An 18,372-nucleotide genomic window follows, 5' to 3' on the forward strand; every position below is an offset into this window, starting at 1 on the left:
TTTTCTTGGATGGGTAAATAGATGTTTTCACTGTGTTTTAACATTGATACACAAAGGGATTTGTATTGCAGTAGTATCAGAGCGCAGTTCTGTTTTTATCCTTTCATAGCAATTCTGAGAGGTAAGGTCTTAGGAGTAAAGAAAAACTTATTTTGAGGAATGTGTGGTTATCCAAACATGAAGAAGGCTCACATCCTGGATTTGGCAGGCACATGCAACATAGTGGTTCATGGACCATTTCAGTCTTTACCCTTCTGGTAGTTAACATCAAAACGAAAATAATTGCAAGGGAGGGAGGTGTGGAACTCTTGCATACCAGATAATTCAGCGGCTGAGTCCTGGACTAGTACATTTAAATGTAGGAAACTTAAAATAATTAAATATATAATGTTTTGTAAAAATAGATCAAGGATTTTGTGTTTTAAGATTAGGTCGGAGTGATTAATCCTTCAACCACGTGTTCACACAGTACAAGCCGAGAGGAGTAGCTGCTTATGTTACGAGCTAGGTGAGGCACTTTGAAAGCCTTGGAGGAAGAAAGGGTGAAAAAAGTGAGTTGGAAAGTAATTTTCAAAATTTCGGCTACAGGATGTGCATATTAAATGTAGGAGAAGTTTCAGATCCTGTCCATTTACCCAAGGACAAAAAGTAAATTCTGAGTAAATGTGGGATGGGCCAACAATAGTCTTTCAAAGACTCATTCTGTCCTTTGGAAGAGATGCAAGTTACAGAGTGAGGCTGTGGGTACAAGCTGAACCAACCGGTGTGAGTACAGCCCTGAGCTGTTTCCTGTGTTTGTAAACAAGTTTGGAGTGGAACTAGAAGAAATACTGGAGACCAAGACACTGAGAGCCCAGCTACTGCTCTATTGCTCTCCAAGCCTGGTATTTTAATGTCTATGTATGCTTGTATGGCAGGACTGGAATTGTCGTAAGAGCACCTTGGCTTGAGATTTTTAAGTGTTGGGCTTTTCTCCTTGCATGTTATTCTAATTTGCTTAATGGGAAATTTTCTTCAGTGTACTCAGTCAACACAAACCAGCTTCCCTTGTGTGTTGGGGAATTGGAATGAATAGTAAAATCTACCCTTTCATTGTAGTTTAATAAAAGAAGTGCTTACAGCTTTTTATTAATGTTAAGCATTTGTCATGTGGTCTCTGCTTTTTCAGTAGAATAGCATTAAAGGTATCCTTACAGTTATTCAAGAGTTAAATGTGTAGCAAACAAATTCCTTCTAAAAAAGGAATTCTGCATCCATCATCCCATTTTAGCTGTCAGTTTCTGCCATGAAATAACTGCATTCTGTAATTTGAATAGAAGTACAATGCTTGTATTCAAGCCTCTCATGCTCCTGTTGAAGCGGAGGAGACTTTTATGTTCTTTCACCAATTCACATACCTAGGTTATTTGGTTTTACACAAAGCAAATGGGATACTCCATCTCAGACTCCTGTCTGGCAAGATGCATGGTCTGCTTTCCTCAGTCCCCCTTTCCTGCACTCTAAGCTCTTGGGCTGCTGAAAACTGCCACGCTCGTCCTCCTGGCTTGGTTTTCCAAGGAAAAGATGCTATGCAGAGCTAACTTTGAGTCTGATCACTTGAATTCCTGAGTTTTGTGAAAACTTGGGTCTTGATGTTAATTAGCCTCAGCTGAGGGAAAATAGTCTCTAGTTGTTTGGCTGTGTGACTGAAAAGCAATGGCTCACTCATTGCTTAGGAGATGCTTCCTGGTCTGCCAGTTGGCACATACATACCCTATGCTGTGGCTTGTCCAAAACTGATTCTTGTCTGGCTGTTAGATCTGTGGAATGGAGGGGAAAAGATGATGCAAAGTTGTGGTGGTGTGAAACTTAATGAGGCAGGGGGAGATGGAATACCTGATGCCAGGAACCTTAGAGGTGGATTTCACAGTTATGAGGAAGCCTGATGAATCTGTTTTTCTGTTCACAGAACAGCTTGTAACAATTTGGGATTATTGTTTTACTGTTCTTTTGTGGAAAGGCTGAAAATAAAACTTGCATTGCCACTAATATATTCAGAGATGATATCTGCATGTCATTTCTTCAACCAGAAGACTTAACATAATAAAAATGCTTTCTGAATGGAACTCCGATCCTATAAAAATGCCCTGTTAATCCTGCAGAGTGATGTAATTCCCACACACTTGCGTTCTAAATGAGAAATGTTTGTAGAATTGGGCTGCTGTCTGCCTGGATGGCAGAAGATTTTTATTCTGAGAGGTTGCTTACTGATCACCCACTAGAGGGCTTAACTTCACTGGGAACTGTAACTACTGTAAAGTTTGAAGGTGTTTGTAAAAATGTCTCCTTTCCTCCTGTCCTGAGTCTGCAGGGATGGTAATCAAGCACTTGGCATTGAGCATCCACTCTGGCTAGAGAAACACATCCCCAGAGGAATAGTAAGAGTTTGGTCTTCAAACTATTAGGAAGGTTCTTGAGCAGCTGGAAGATGGTTCTCAGAAAAGAGAACCGCTCCCCTCTTATCATCCAGCTCTTTCATTAGTTTCACCAATGTTAATCCTTAGGAAGATCATCTGTGCACAACAAAATGCAGCCTCACTTGAATTCTCCATTGAAAATACCATGTTTTGTTAACAATGACAGTGGACCCCCTTTCAAACCAGGGTAAGCTTGTGCCCATGGCACAGAAGGCAGTTATTTCCTTATCCATTGTTACAGTGATGAACATTGTGACCTGTATATAAATTTAAGCCCTCTCAAACATTGTTGGAAAATTTTGAGAATTTTTTTTTACTTCAATGTACAAATATATTACCACTTAAACATTTAAATTTTATTTTTGAAGAAAAAAATCTGTAACTTAAAAATGTAACACTGGCATTTTTAAATGTGGACAAGTGTGTTCTATATTGTGCTTGTTTTCTTACAAAAGCAATTATTTTCTAGTGCTTTTTTTTCCAAGTTTTTCAGAAGTGCCAGTCTGGGAATATTCTAATACTTGTGTAGATAATACATGTCATTGCCTTGATATAATTTGATTTTTTAATCTCTTTCTTAATATAGTCCTCTGAGGTACAGTTCAGAGTACTTGGTTGAATAATTATTTTTCCTTAGCTGACATCGTTAATGCGCTTGGGACTTTGCTGTTTCCTACCTTGCCTTGGGCTGAAATGTCTAAACTTTATGAAGCCTATTGCTTTAACTCTCACAAAGTTCCTTTGCAGATAATAAGGCTTGGCCTATTTTTAAATATTAGAAATTAAACAACTGTGAAATACTACATATACCAACTTTCCTATAGAAAAATGGTTTAAAAAATTCCAAAACCAAACAAAGCTCACATAATTGCTATTTTGGATAGCTTTTTTTTTTCCTGTTAAGCCAAAAGAGTTAATTTCTATTAATATTACATTAATTTAGTTGTGAAACTGCATATGAAGCATAGTGAGAAATACACTCTTGAGAAAGGGAGGAATACCAGATCAGATTTCTCAAAGGAGATTGAGTTTTTAAGAGTTTCTAAACCAGACTTAGCTTGCCAGTAAGGTAACAGAGAGACTGGTAATGGAATTTGGAAGATGTAATTCTTGGTTTCATCTCTAGAGCAGTCTTGAAAGTCTATTTTCTATAAGTTCTCACATAAGAGTTAAAAGTCTGTGAGTGACTATATCAATGTTTCCATATGACGTAGGTATTCACTTTTTTTGCTTCTGTTTGTGGTGTGGAGTGGTTTTGGATCATACTGCAGGTACACATACTGCAGGTGCACCTGAGCTGAGATATGCAGTCCACCTGCAGACAAACAGCCAATCCATGGGAACAGACCATAGCTACTCCCATAGAGGTAAAAACAAAGCAACAAACTCTCTTGAAATGCAACTATGGAAATGTCAGCTTCTCAGACCCAACAGTAATAAAAATAGTTCTTAAATACTCCACACAGGGTATGTAGTAGTGTTACGCATCAGTTTCCAATAATTAGCCTTGCGCCATCAGTGATCCCAAACCATCACCAGTGCTGTTGGCTGCTCTGTGGACACAGGGTTTTGTCCTTATCCGTGCTTGCAGAAGCTGAGTTTTTATTTGCTTTCTCTTGTCCATATGTGGAACAGGAAAGGGAAAGGGCTGGAAGAAAGGATGGGAGAACTTTTTACTCAAGAGAGGCCATCAGCTTCTGAATTTTATTTGGTCCAACCACAGCTTCTGTAGCATGCTCAGAGGGTCTCACAAAGCACTTCCTAGGAAGAATGGAAAATAGGCAAAAGATAGGCTTTGCAAAAGAAAATGAGCAGCAACAATTTTGAGTAGCATTATAAGTGTTTTTAAAGCTGTGCTTTTCGATGATTCTGTTTACATTATGGCAGAGCAAGTAAGAGATTTTTATTTTAAAACATGATAATTTTTAATTTTTGTAAAATTATGTTTTTATATTTTAATGAAAATTAGAAATTAAACCTTTGGCCCTGTTGACTTCTTTCTCCTTTTTCCTAATGTGAAGTTTCCATGACATGATTTATTAAAACTAAAATATAATTATCCTCTGAGAAGCCTTTTGTGCTATAAGCAAACTATACCCAGAAAGGCATCCAGAATATTCTTAAAAAGCCAGATATATTATTTAAAAGAAGTGCATCTCTCTCCTTTCAAAACAGAGAAAAAGCATTAATATCTTAATATGTAAAACCATATAGTTATAATTATACAGTGGTATTATTTCAGGATCTTGCAAAAAATGTTGCTGTACTAGAGTAGAGAATAGCCCTCAGCTCAAGCCTCAATGCACACAAAGGTGTGTGACGACAGAAGGATCTCTCAAACCACCATGACATGGCAACATTTCTGTCATTGTCTGTGTTATAAAGGGCCAATTCAATTCAACAGGGGAGTAGTACTCGCAGGTCTGGTGGAAGTGTAACTAATACAGACTGTGCTGAGGCGCTACCATGCATTGCTAATGAGAGACATGAAGCCAGGAAGTTGTACGCAACACTCGCAAAGCTCCTGAAGCTGCATGTAGCTACCAAGCTTGATGTCTCCTGCTCTTTTGCTCTTTTACATTGCCTTCTTTAAAGTAATGAGTCCAATTATCTAACCTCCAAAGGATTTAAACACACTGTAAAATACACAGTTGTAAGATGCCCTATACTCAAAGCCCTTAATTTGGATAAATTCCCTTTTTCCAACTCATACTGAAATGAACATTGTAGGAAAGCTCAGTTTAATGTTACCATGGAGTATATTCTTACTTCATTCTCTGCTATCCACTTTGCAAGGTAAGAATTTTATATTTTTTTTTTTTGTAGTAATACTAATTTTTACAAACTTTTTCTAAATATTTTAATATTACAGCTAGTTTTAATATTACAGCTATATTTCTATCATTTTTTTGTGGCCTCTGGAATTTGTAAATGCAATTTAAACAAGTATATATCACCATTCTCTCTCACAGGTGTAGAAACTAAAATATAATTCTTTTTAAGAGTAGTTTTTTACGTCTGAATTTGTTAGAAAACAATTATTTATGAACAAAGTCTAACTTTCTTGCCTTTCTTTCTGTTATTGTCAGATGAGTAGCCTTTAATGGTTTTCAATGAGTTAAGATTTTATTTGAAGAGACTGCACCTGCAGTTTGTTTAAACATTTTTAGACTGCTAGGGTAAATAATTGCTCTTCTAGTTATAGAAATTGTCTTACTTTCTATGTAATGTGACTGGATCTTATATATAGTTTCCTTGCTACAATTATAACGATTTCTAATGTAATATTAAAAGGTTTTTGTGGTTTTGTTTGATTTTATTTGCTGGCTTGTTTTAATCATGGACTCATTTAAAATTATTTACAATTCAGTCTTACAAGCAACAGTCAGAAAATTATTTTAACTCTGGAGGTTTGATTCTGGAAAGCTCTGAGTACCTGTTCTGTTTTACCTGTTTACCTGTTCTATTTTTTTGTTCTGAGCCTCTGAAGAACTATGAACTCTTTTTTCTTCTTTATGGTAGCGCATACCAGAACGACAGCCATGAAAACCTGCAGGTAAAGACTGTGTGAGAGAATCAACTTAGGAAGGAGTGCATATAGTGCTACATTCCTTGGATACAGAGTTTGTACAAAGGTGCCCTGGAAAACTCAGGATTGTTAAACCCTAAAATTCAATAATGTTGTTTTAAACTTGACATTGCTTTCCAGAGGGAGAGTGATGCTGTAGAAAAAAATGTTTAACTTTGTGATTTTTTAATTGACAGGATCTTATTGCAAGCCTCCTCTTTTGAAAAGAACTTTGAGGTAAGTTTTTATTCCTTATATGTCAAGTCCTACAAACAGAGCAAGAATGAGCACATGCAATGCAGTGCAAATTAGAAAGTAAAATACAACCTTGAATTCAACGTGTAAAATGTCATCTTCATGTAGATTGGATGTAGAACACACTTTCAGAATGTTTACAACTCTTTCCCAAGTATTTACATAATGGGCATGGGTCCTCTGTTTGAAAAATGGAGGTCCTTATGAAAAATGGTACTTCTATGGTCTCGAGAAAGCTTAGAGGAATAATGGAATGAAAAAAGCATGAGATCATGATTTCATGACTGGAAAAATACATTAATTGAGTATCCATCTACAGTTTTAACTGCATGATAAAATCCTAGCTGCTATTTGAAGCACAGAGAAGTTAAGTGCTGTACAGCCTTAAAATAAACATTTTCAATACTAATTTTCACATAGAAGCTGAAATCCAAACAAAACCCAAACTAGGCAATGTTCCTGATCCCATTGAATTAAATGGGATCTATGCCATCAATTTCAATGGAAGCATCAAGTTGGACTTAGCTTTGTGTGTCTTATGACTTCTAATACATCTAGCGGATACACAGACATGTCAAATGATAAGCCATCATGAAGTGTTGATAGAACTAAGTGTGTTTTATAGTTTGATGCCTTTGTTTCTAAACTTAATCACAAATTAAAGTTGGCTCCAGCTGGAGAGTCATCTCTTGCTATCAAAAGTACCATCAAAGTATATTCAAGCAACACTCTGGGGAACTTGTAGCCACTGACATGCCGCATGAAGTAAATATGAAGCTGGTTTACAATTTTGTATCCTCTTGTGTAAGTCTGTTTTGCCTATTTATGTCTCTCCAAAGCTCCAGGTACCTCCCTGTCCAAGCAGAGAATGGAGTGCTGCCCAATTCTGTAAAATGAGACACTGACCCAAAAAAAAAAAAAAAATCACCTTTTTAAATGTTAACCCAAGAAAGACCTCTTTGATAAAGTGATTGTAATCAGAGAGAAACACTTCTCTCGGGGGACTTGCTTATTCAGGTTGCTCCAGGGACCTTTGATAATACAAGATCCTTTTTGTTTTCTTCCAGAACTGAGTCTAATGCAACTCGACAGAAAAGAGATCTTGTAACAGCCGAGGTAGGTTATACCTCCAAAAGCAGGAGGGTGGGGAAACCCTCCTCCCTTTTCTGCTCTGGGCCTCTGCCATCCTTACAAATGACCCTTTGTGGGGAGTTGGGCTGTGGTAACAGGAGGACAGTGAGGAGGAGCAGCTACTCCTCACCTGCTCATCCCACCTGAGCCACGGCCTAATGCCTTCATTCTCCCTCAGCAAAGCACCCAGTGGATGACTGACTCTGCCAAGCCGACTGACACACACCATGGGAAATAAACCCGGGGCGCCTCTGTCTTTTGTGGGGGTGAACAGGACCTGGAAATCTGTTTGTGTTTGTGTTTGTGAGAGGCACAATGGCCGTGCCACTGGCAAGGCTCCTTCCTGGACATGGTGCCCTGGAGGCTCCGGCCCAGCCCTGGTTCCCATCACCCTGGCCCCACGCTGCCTCAGTGCTGCATCCTAGCGATGTTGTGCTGAAATTCAATCCTAAATGGAGGAATCTTGTTCCCCCACTTGTACACACTTGGGCGATGGAGCCCAGCCAAGGGTTCTAACCCCTTTGAAGGGGATAGGCAGGAAGCCAGAGGCAGTCCCGCCTCAGGGTGTTCCAGGGAGCTTGTGGCCGAACCAGAGGTGATTTTCTCCAAGACCTTTGAGATCTGTGTGCCGCTACAGAAGGCAGCTGGTGTGAAACGCTGCACTGAGGGAAATCGAACCTCTGAGAGAAGCAGGACTGGAGGTGTCCCCAGAGGGCCTTCAGCAGGGAAGTGCTGTTGCACCAAGGACGTTCTGCAAAATGGCGCAAAGGCCAAAAGCAGCTTTTGTGAGGCAGGTGGCTTGGGGTCACTATCAGAAAATATGGGAATGGGTCTTGTTGTGCAGGAAGGGAAGGGACCCTCTGCAGCTAGCAATGGAACATTGGCACCAGGAATAATTTTGGTACAGGGGCCTTCCAGGTGGTGCTTCAATGAAATCTATTTCAGGTTGATTTTAAACAGATTGTACTACTTGGAAGCATCCCACAACATATTTCCATTTGGAAAAGGGAGCTGTTAGAGGCGTTGGCAAGACTAACCCTAAAATGTTCCTTGCACGGTGTTGTTAACTTGAGATCCATCAGTTCAAACTTGAGATGTGGAGAATGAGTGGAGTCAGGAGGGAAGAAAGAAATTAGCTTACAAGCAAAGACTAAAAAATTTCTTAGCTGTGCAGCTGAAAGCTGGCACTTAAGTCTGTGGGGACTGCAGAAAGGTAACTGTTTTTTCATAGAACATCAGATAAGAAATAATAAAAAACAGAGGAAAGAAGAGCTATTTAAGCAAAAAGGACCAGATTTATAAAGGAAGGGATTTAAACTGGACATGAATAAATGTAAGTAGGAAATATTTAAGTACTCAGCACTTCAATCCTGGTAAACTTTCCAGTCAGACTAGTGGAGGCAGAAGCCCCAGACTGCTTTCGGTCTGGAATGGGATCAGTTCTTGGAAGGGAAAATGTGATATGATGAGCTGCAATGTCAGAGTGTTGGGCCAGATGCAGGGCTTCCTCATAGTGTGAGGCTCTCTGTTCCTAACCAGGAGGCAGGTCAGGCAGATCTGCTTTCTCTTTTGTTTGGGATGAACCAAAATGCAATTCTGAAGGATGTCAAGGAGAACAAAAATTGCAGCTAGATTGATCATAATGGGATGATCTGGGTACAGCATGGAGTATGAGTCAGGGGAGTGGAATCAATAGAGGGAGCTCTTCAACTATGGGCATTTGAGTGAAGTGAAAGAGGGAGGTTGCACTCTCTCCCCTTCCTTTTCCTTCCAAATTTAAATGCAAAACTTCCCATGTGGAACCTTAGTGATTCACTGGAACTGGAGGGCGTAGATGAGAAGCCAGTAGTGATCTCACATAACAGCTGTATCTTTCCCCAATCTCCTAAAAAGCCACTGTGCTTCTCCTTCCCAGGCTACTTATCCCTCCAGCAGCACCTATGACTGTGCCATGCACTGGCTGAGATGCAAATTGCTCTTCTGTATTTAAAGTTCCAACCCAGTGTTTGAGTGCAAGGCCTCAGGCTTTTATCAATTAATTTGTAAACCACAAACACTCTGATTTTGCTTTTATGTTTCTCTGACAGGTTCAATCTGCCTCTCGGTTGCATCATCATGGGGCCCTGATGCGGAGTCCACCAGCAGGTCAGTGCTGTGCCCCTCACCTGCAGGAGAAGAGAGCTCTGAAAATGCTGCCTTCCTTCCCTGTGTTACCATGGGCTGTGGAAGTCCTCTTCTTCATGCCTCTACAAAACTATGTCCTGTCTTATTTTCTCATTTTATCCATGTTAAATATTAAAAAAAAAAAAAAAATCTGCTAAAATTGTACTTTCAAAATAAGGCCTTACAACCAAATCTGAACAGCTAAGGAAGCCAATCTTTTGAGATTCTGAGGGTTTTTTAAGCTTAGTTCTATTACAATTTTTAATTTCTGCCACTTTTTTTCTGGCCTTGTCTGAGGATGTAGCTGTATCAGAGAGGCTTATAACTGGTTGTGCAAAGGGAAAGGAGTACTCAGGCCATTGCCTGAGCAGCATGAAGCTGCTTCTGTAAGGATTTAAGCATTGGACAAACATGTAAAGAAAGCTCAAGTTTCCGAAATTGTTTTATAGAAAAGTTCACTGTACGCAACTTTGATTGGAATGTTGGTATCCTTCTTGGAAAATGCCTAGGCAGGTGCCTTCTTTTGCATTTTTTAATGTAAATGAATATATGCAATTTTACAGCTCAAAATTCTAAAAGCAGCAAAAGATTTCCCCATTAGTGCTGTTATAGAAACAATAGTTTTTGCTTTGTTGGTATTTTCAGAGTATCTATGTATATTTGGAATGCAGTTCTTAAATGGAAAAAATTCAAAGCTAAGCATGGAAAAGAATTTTCACAATGACAGATGATATTCCTAACCACTGGTAGCTTCTGTATCCCCTTTACTGTAAAGGTCCCATTTTTTCTCATTTAATGTTGCTAGCAGCTTTGCTGTGCCTCATTGGGAGAGAAAGGGCCTGTTTATTTTATTTACTTGCCGCCTTTTGCAATGCTTTTTTAATATCCATCAGCAACAGTGGAAGCTTTTGTTGCTGCTGTTTTAATCCTACTCCAAGAAGGCAAACAACTATCTGCAAAAACTGGTGAAGTTTTGCTTTGGGACTAGCTTTCTTCTCCACTTTTGGAGAATGATGATTTAGACCCACCTCAATGAATGATTAGTAAATGACAAGGAAGTCATAGACCTCAGACCAAACAGACTATAAAACTGTTTAATGCTTTTGGAAAAAATTACTAATTTAACATAAAACAAGCCATTCCCATGGAATCTAAAGTCTCTGACTCCAGTCACCTCTGAAGCAGAAATAACCTTTTAGCTGACTTTTTTTAGAATGCAAGGAAGGTTGTTTAGGACTGGTGTTGACTCTAAAATATATATTCTGGCCTGTTTATAAACTGAATGTACCCTTTGCATTAATGTTTAGGAGGATGAAGCTGAATATATGTATAAATTATGCTGAATTTAGTGAATTAGAATGATCTGTGTCCTGTATATTTTGAGATTAGCAGGACTGGGATTTGATTTCTTTACATGGGAACTTGACCTTTTGTTTGCTTGGAGGAGGTTGACCTTTTGCTCCTTTGTTAGTTTATAAGTCTCAAACCAAATGAGAACCTTGCTTCTCTTTTAACTAAGGAACACGAAGGATTAAATTAAGCATATCTTAAAAAATGGAGATAGTTGTTGATTAATTTTCTCAGCTAATATAGCTGAGAATGATTTAACAATAAAAAGATTTAACTGGGATCTCTCAACCTCTTTGCAAAATACTGTAGCTACTAAAAGGCTGGAATGCTTCCTTGCAGGTTCATGTTCTCAGGAGTGCCTTAATGGAGCAGCCTGCACAGGGGCAGGTGACTGTGACTGTCAGTTATTTCAGGCTCAAGGAAGCAGGTGCCAAATTGGTAAGTTTTTTGGGCCAAAATAGTTTCGTGTCAGCTTTCAGGGAGGTTTAGGAAACAGATTTTGAAAAAAATACTGATAGCAGCATATTTGTGATTCTTCTGTAACAGGACTCTAATTTGGCCAGTAGTTAGGACAATTAAAATTATATGCATTAGGGACATACAGAAAGCAACATCAGAAATGCCTACATTTTAGCACTTGGGCTGTAATGATATATAGATACCATAACAAATAGACCACAGTTTAGTATATCAGTAGCCAGACAGCTTTTTTTTTTAAAGTTAGATGAAAAACCAAAACCCACTGCATTTCTTTTAACAAGCAGTGGTTTATTGCAAATTAAATTACCTACTATTTAAATACACTAGTTTCTGGAATCTGCTGTGTGTAGGGATCAACAAGAATTGTCTTCCAGGATGTGCAGAGTATCTAAATCCCTTGCCTCTACTTGTAATTAAAATGTCTCCACTAAAGCAACTAAAAAACTTAATGATGATTGCACATGGCTAAAACTGCAGACTTAAGACTAAAAAAGAGTGCCGATTTTATTTAAAATTGAAGGCGTACGTTTATCTTTTGTACTTGCTAATTTTTGATGACCATGCTTCTTGTAAACTCAGTGTGTTCTCTCCAGTACCTAACACTGGTAAGGACCGAGATGGGATTTGCAAATCATGGGGACAGTATAATTTTGAAACATTTGATGGCATCTACTACTACTTCCCAGGGAATTGCTCCTATATATTTGCAAAAGACTGCAGTACTCTTGAACCTCAGTACACTGTTTGGGTAAGTATGTAAACATACTCTAGAAATAAGTATGTAAGTAAACATAAAAGTAAACAAGTAAGTATAGTAAGTAAATAATAAGTAAGTAAAATAAGTAGAGAGACAATAAAGGTACCAAACTGGGCATTAATTACTTATAAATATAATTTTTATTTCTACAGTTTTATTAAATATAAAACTGCGGAAATGTGGAAAACATCTGGAAAAGCCTAAACCTACGTGCAGTAACTCAAAATACTAATGAAATTATGATCAAAAGAGTCAGTATATTAAAAATAGTGTTTCTTTTTCCTCCAATCCTTAATAGGATATCTGCTCTCTCCATTCTGGGAGCAAAATGGGTCTTAAACAAGACCCCAGAAACTTCAATAAACTTCAGCTATCAGGCTGTAAAAAAATATTGAGTTGCTGAGTTGCTGAGTAAGTGCAAACAGCTTTTACTTGCCTAATAGCGAGGAACACGAATGTGCTAGGCCCTAATTCACAGCTATTGGCATGCTACGAGGATCTGTCTCCCTGGCCAATGGGATTTGCTCCCCATCCCCTCTAGGGATTTGCATTCTAATTCTGGATTACCTCTATGTCATGCAGAGAAGATTAACTGCTCAAAAGCTTTCAACTTGACCTATGTATGGAAGGCACTCTTTTTAGTAATTTCTTCAGATTGCTGAGTATCCATGGTTAATGACTGTGGGTCAGGGAGATTCAAACCTATAACCTCTTTGAAGAGGGATGCCCTATTTGTCAGGCTGGTGGTTACTGTGGGGAGACGATACAAGATCATTCTATTACCTTGTTCACAGTGGTTGGGATTTGGTGCTCATTGGGCAGGGAAGAAGAGACAAGAGGGGTCCTCATTTTGAGCCCGTGTGCGTACAGTGGTCATAGGCATGAGGGCAGATCTAGCTGCTGATTGCTGCTCTGAGGACTGTTTTTCATTTATAAACAGATTACCTCTTCTTGCCTCAGATAACAGCACTTAGTGAAGACACATCTACCATTAAAACTGCCATTTCTACCTACTCAAGTTACAGAGAGATGCTGTTACACCTGCCTTTCACAATTTTATTTTAATTATTTGGATTCTATATGCATCTGTGACCTCTTAAAGGTTTTCAGGAAGTGCTGTAGCAAAGTCCAAGATTATATTAAAATCTGGAATCAATATGTCAGTGGATTCCAGTGGCTCTGGAAAGAGAGAAGGTTCTATTCAATTGTTAGAACAAATGTCATGTTTTACTAAAAACTGAAAATGTTTACTCAGCAAAGTCATAAGTAATGTGAGACTGTAGACAGACTGGGCAATGGAGAGACAAAAACCTTGCCAAATCCTAACATTATGATCCTTCTGGCTTTAATAATCCACCCCTCAAGAGGAGAAGAAAACATAAGAATTATTTTGATTTTCCTGTATTGTGTTTCTGTCTTGGGATGGGTTCTGTCATGGGATGGTAGAATCCATTTGTTAGGACTAATAACTTTTATGTTGTCTTTAATTATGATTATCTTTATACATGTAAAAGCTCCCAATGCGTTTATTTCACTCAAAGAAAGAGTAACTGGTTTTTACTTTCAGATTTAATGTCAGTCAAGGAAGACTAATTCAAGCATTCATGAGCACTGAATGTGTTTACTCAGAGATATTTTCTTCAGAACAGTTACATTTACAGCCTCCATCACTCTGGTGGCAAAATATTTCCAATTACAAGTTTATTTAGTTTAACTGGTAATGTCAAGTAAACTGGTAATGAAATTCCCATCCTTCTCAGAGAATGATGACACACAGAGTCATATTTGAGTTATCTAAACTCTGTCTATATTTTAATCTGTGTAATGATAGGCATCTAAGATTCAAAACACATTCCCCTCTCTCTTCAATGGTGTCTAAAATAAGCTCATGGACTTTTGGAGCACATTTGGACATCCTACAGGTTTGGGTGGCTCATTCCCCCTGAGATTAATGAAAACTGTAAGTTTTGCTCAAGCACAAAACCACAGTTTTCAAGTCCTGAGAGTACTGTATTCGAGCAAGATAAGTTGATATGTGACTAAGACAATGCCCTGGCTCATATGTATAATGGAGAGAAGCACACTTCAGAAAAGTCTACCTTTCTCCATTAGCAGGGCTGGAAAGCCAGTGCAAAACAGATTTTAATAGATCCATGTAACTTAGATGCCTGCCATAATCTGTGGAAGAACTTCAAAATCTCAAAAGAACCTGAGTGGTTCAGGAGGGCATGCTGTAATTTATCTAGTACCAGTCTCAGCTGGCAGGAAGAGTGCTGCTATTACACTGAGATTCTGTATGGTTTGTAATCCTGTTTTATAGATCAGATCTCTAGAAACAGAGAAGTAAGGGTGTTTCTTCAGTGTAAGTAACAAGCTCCTACTTTGGCCTCTATAAGCTAGCTCACTACAGTGTCCCTGAAGTTTGTCAGTGTAAAATACTTGACTCCTTTATCCAGTATTTAGACCACTGGCCTGTGATGCTATGCACTATTAAACAGTTGCTGTATTTCTCAGTAGTATTGTGCAGTGTGAACGTTGAGTTTTGCATATCTTTGTAATTGTGACTTTGCAATATTCTGGGTATTTATTTTTAAAGCTATTTCAGTAGCTAGATAATAAAAAAATAAAATATCATATATGAATTTAGTAAAAAGGGTGCAAAATTGTTGAGGACAAGCATTTATTCTTATTATGTGTCTATTTTTTTTCCCTCAAAGGTTCATAACAGTCCTCATTGTTATGGTTCAGTATATACTTGTCATAGGTCTATCAGCTTATTTTTTTCAAACCAAGAAGAAATAATGATTTCAGGACATGAAGTAAGAAAAAGTGGAATCAGGTAAGTGTTCTAATGGTGAGTTTTAATATTTTATTGCAAAAAGATAATGTGGAGTTTGGGAAACTGATGATTCTTGCACAATCCAGATAAAATAAATTGATCTGTACCTTTATTGATCCCTTGCTGTTCTGTATTGAGGTTGATAGTGCTCTAGTGTGAGCAGCTGTGACAGTACTGATGTAATAAAGTGAGGATAGAATGCACTCCTTGCATTTACTGTATTCAACTTCTCAGCTGTAACCTAACAATTATTCATTCCTTCTTTTTACAGACAAAGTCTGTGTCAGGCGGTCCCAGCTAATCCCTGGTACATACTGATAGCATTTTGAACAAGGCCATCATTATTTATTCTTGGTAGCTATAGCTAATATAAGACATGATCTTCTAGATGAGTCTGAACTGGTTAAAACAAAGATCTAAAGCCCATTTGGGGCAAAAATTCCACAAAATATCTCTGAGATACATCAAACCTCCAAATTTACCTTTTTTTTTTGTAAGTAAAAGGATTCGCCTAAGGCTGTCATAAGTATATTTTACTGGTTGATAAAGTACGGAATTTTAAAGAAAATTGTTGAGGTGCTTTTGCCATTCCTTTTATAATGCCTTTAGTATCTGAGAATGGTAGCTACAGTAATACTGTTCAACCCAACAGAAGCAACTTTGCAAGACTAGGATTAGATCTGTGTCTATTATTGTCCAGTGATCTTTCACCAAAGGAGGAAGAGTTCCAACTTTGTCAGTGGTGTTTTCTGTACTGCAAGTTCCTCCTTTTGCTGATGTCTAACCCAGTGATGACCCAGTGCCCAGAGGGCTGCTGGTGGTCTGCTTGCCCTACGCAGCATGCTCGTGTACTCAAGTATTCCTCAATGAGGTGTGCCAGGCTTTGAAAGCAAAGATGCATTATTCTTTCAAGCGTATAATTGGTACAACTGATAGGTCTATACAGCAGAAAGCACTCATTCTTGATGGTTGATATAGAGAAGTAAACATAAGATAGGAAAAACCTGATGAAGAATTGAATGGAGTGACTGTGTACACTCAGGAAAAAGTGTTGAGTTAGAAGGGGATGCTTTATGTGGTATTTTTCTAGCATGAACCTCATCTGAGATCTTTGATGTAGACTATATTTTTCCAGGTTAATATTGCCTCAGACAGTTGGAAATGCTTTCATTGAGAGACTGGCTGACTATATTCTGGTGAAGACTACCTTTGGTTTTTCTCTTGCTTGGGATGGAAACTCTGGTATTTATATTAAGCTGACAGAAGATCATAAGGGAAAGCCTTGTGGCCTTTGTGGAAATTTTAACAGCAATAAATATGATGACCTGATACTTCAAAATAGTAAGTAAATAGCTTACCCTTTCTTTGTGTGAACAGTTTCCATGTTCACTTTAAATAAAATGCTATATAAATATAATGCTGTAAAAAGGCAGTCCTGTTTCAATTATTTCAGTAAAATAGTATATCTGCTCTACTTTTACTTCTCCTCATCATTAAAGATGCAAAGGGAAAAGGTCCTAGTTCAACAAAGTATTTATAAGTGCATTTAAACCTCTTGCTCAGCAAAACACTTGGGGTATGTTTATCCTAGCTGATGAAAATACCTTCAAACAATGAATACATAAACAAATGTTTATGTTTTTCTCTGTGTTTAAAGATGGAGAGAAAAGCACCATCTCGAGTCATTCTTTTATAGCAGCATCATAAAAATCCTAGTTGAAATAAGTAAATTTTCAAGCTGTTTCCTGGGAGTTCTTTGTATCTCCTTGTTGGTATGGTGGACTAAGGGCCTCTGACTCCCTTTTAGAATGAGGAGCTGCTTTGTGCTGTGTCTGAGGAGGAGATGAGTTTTTAAACTTGTATTCTGTAGCCTAGGTAGGGAATACTCCACGGGGACTTTTGTCCTACTTGAAACTAATGTGGAAAAAAAAAAAAGGAACAAGAAAAAGCTTGAAAATATGAGGGTTTTTCTCACTCTCTTATACAAACAAAATAAGATTATCTTACTGTTACCATTAACTGCTGAGAGAATCTAGTCTCATGGCTCTGCACGTTCTTAAATCACAAAAGGTATCCCACAGTAACTTTTTTCCCTTTATTTATGGTTGGTAGTGGAGCTTTTAAACTTCCTTGGGGAAGGAATGCTCACTGTATGCATCTTTGCAGAGTTCTTAAAAATCTGCTCAAGAGTAAATTTTACATACCTTTTCTGCCAAGAGAGCAGTAAGTTCTGTGCAGTAACTTCTGCACACCAGAGTACAATATGTTTAATAACCAGTTTAGTCTGCTGGTGTGTAATAATAGAGAAAAATAATATTTGGAGGAAATAATGAATTCATGTGATCTCTAAAATTCAGTAATTTCAGTATCTTTAGATGTATTATCTATTATGAAAGATTTCCAGCTCATATTTGTCTTAATTTTCAGAACAAAATTTTTTCACCATAATCATATCATCAAGCATTTTTCTTTATCAGAAATGATAGCATTATTACAGTGTACAACTGAGAGCCAAACGAATTACTTTAATCTTGAACCAGTTGTATAACATGGTGCCTTGACTCTGCAAATACAAAGCATGAAAATCTGAGATCTCCACAAGAATAGATTGCTAATTCAGATCTCTTCCAAGCTGTAACATTTTTCTGAGAATTTCTAAATCTTATCAATCATTTGATAAGATGATGTAATGATTTCTCTCTCCTAGATAAACTACTTCCCTGAGTAGTGTAATGGTAGCTCTTACATCTATCCTGAGTCTACCAGAGTCTAAATGCTTATCATCTGTAATGCTTAAATAAATAAGCTGCTGAGAGGCATATAATATACCATTTCAAAGTATAGTTTGAAAACAAACCTGTTTTCTATTTCCCTATCTTCACCTTTAATGCCATCTTTATATTAATTTAATATTCAACACTGTATCTGTGTATAAATTGTTTCAAGGACAATGATTTTATTTTGTGGCATTTTTAAAGACTGAGAAGTTTTGTCAAGCCATGTCAAAATGTACATGAAGTATTTTTAATGTTTTTGTAAAAGCAGAGTTATATCAACAGGTTCACCTCTAGATTAAGCCCCAGCCTTTTATGTTTGGGAAGGGTTTTCTGCATAAAGAACTACTCTGTCAGAGAGGAAGAAATATTCCCTCAGTCTTAAGTAAAGCAAACTGATGGTTAGGATCTTATAGTCATTTATATGTGGAGATCCAAGTATATATATCTCATTAGTGTGCTTTGTGGCTTTCCACATTGCAGTGTCCAACTTTGTACCTCTTGTGCTAGAAGTTAGATTAAGTCTTCTATAGTGCAGCTCTGTGAAAAAAAAAAACCCTCTAGCTAATTTCATTTCAGTATCTTGTCTCCTAGCGACG

At 37.8% G+C, this 18,372-nt stretch overlaps 1 protein-coding gene across 1 annotated transcript in view; it reads left to right on the forward strand.

Moving 5' to 3' along the window:
• Positions 1-5,173: 5,173 nt before the first annotated feature.
• OTOGL (otogelin like) overlaps positions 5,174-18,372 on the forward strand; it is a 90,378-nt gene continuing 77,179 nt past the window's right edge. The window contains exons 1-9 of the mRNA XM_068191963.1: positions 5,174-5,252; positions 5,979-6,012; positions 6,222-6,261; positions 7,297-7,395; positions 9,498-9,555; positions 11,263-11,361; positions 11,997-12,151; positions 14,878-14,999; positions 16,135-16,340. Coding sequence (XP_068048064.1) covers positions 5,174-5,252; positions 5,979-6,012; positions 6,222-6,261; positions 7,297-7,395; positions 9,498-9,555; positions 11,263-11,361; positions 11,997-12,151; positions 14,878-14,999; positions 16,135-16,340 — 892 coding nt within the window. The remainder of the gene's footprint in view (positions 5,253-5,978; positions 6,013-6,221; positions 6,262-7,296; positions 7,396-9,497; positions 9,556-11,262; positions 11,362-11,996; positions 12,152-14,877; positions 15,000-16,134; positions 16,341-18,372) is intronic.

The sequence above is a fragment of the Anomalospiza imberbis genome, chromosome 5 (assembly GCF_031753505.1).
Source record: "Anomalospiza imberbis isolate Cuckoo-Finch-1a 21T00152 chromosome 5, ASM3175350v1, whole genome shotgun sequence".
NCBI classification, from domain to species: domain Eukaryota; kingdom Metazoa; phylum Chordata; class Aves; order Passeriformes; family Viduidae; genus Anomalospiza; species Anomalospiza imberbis.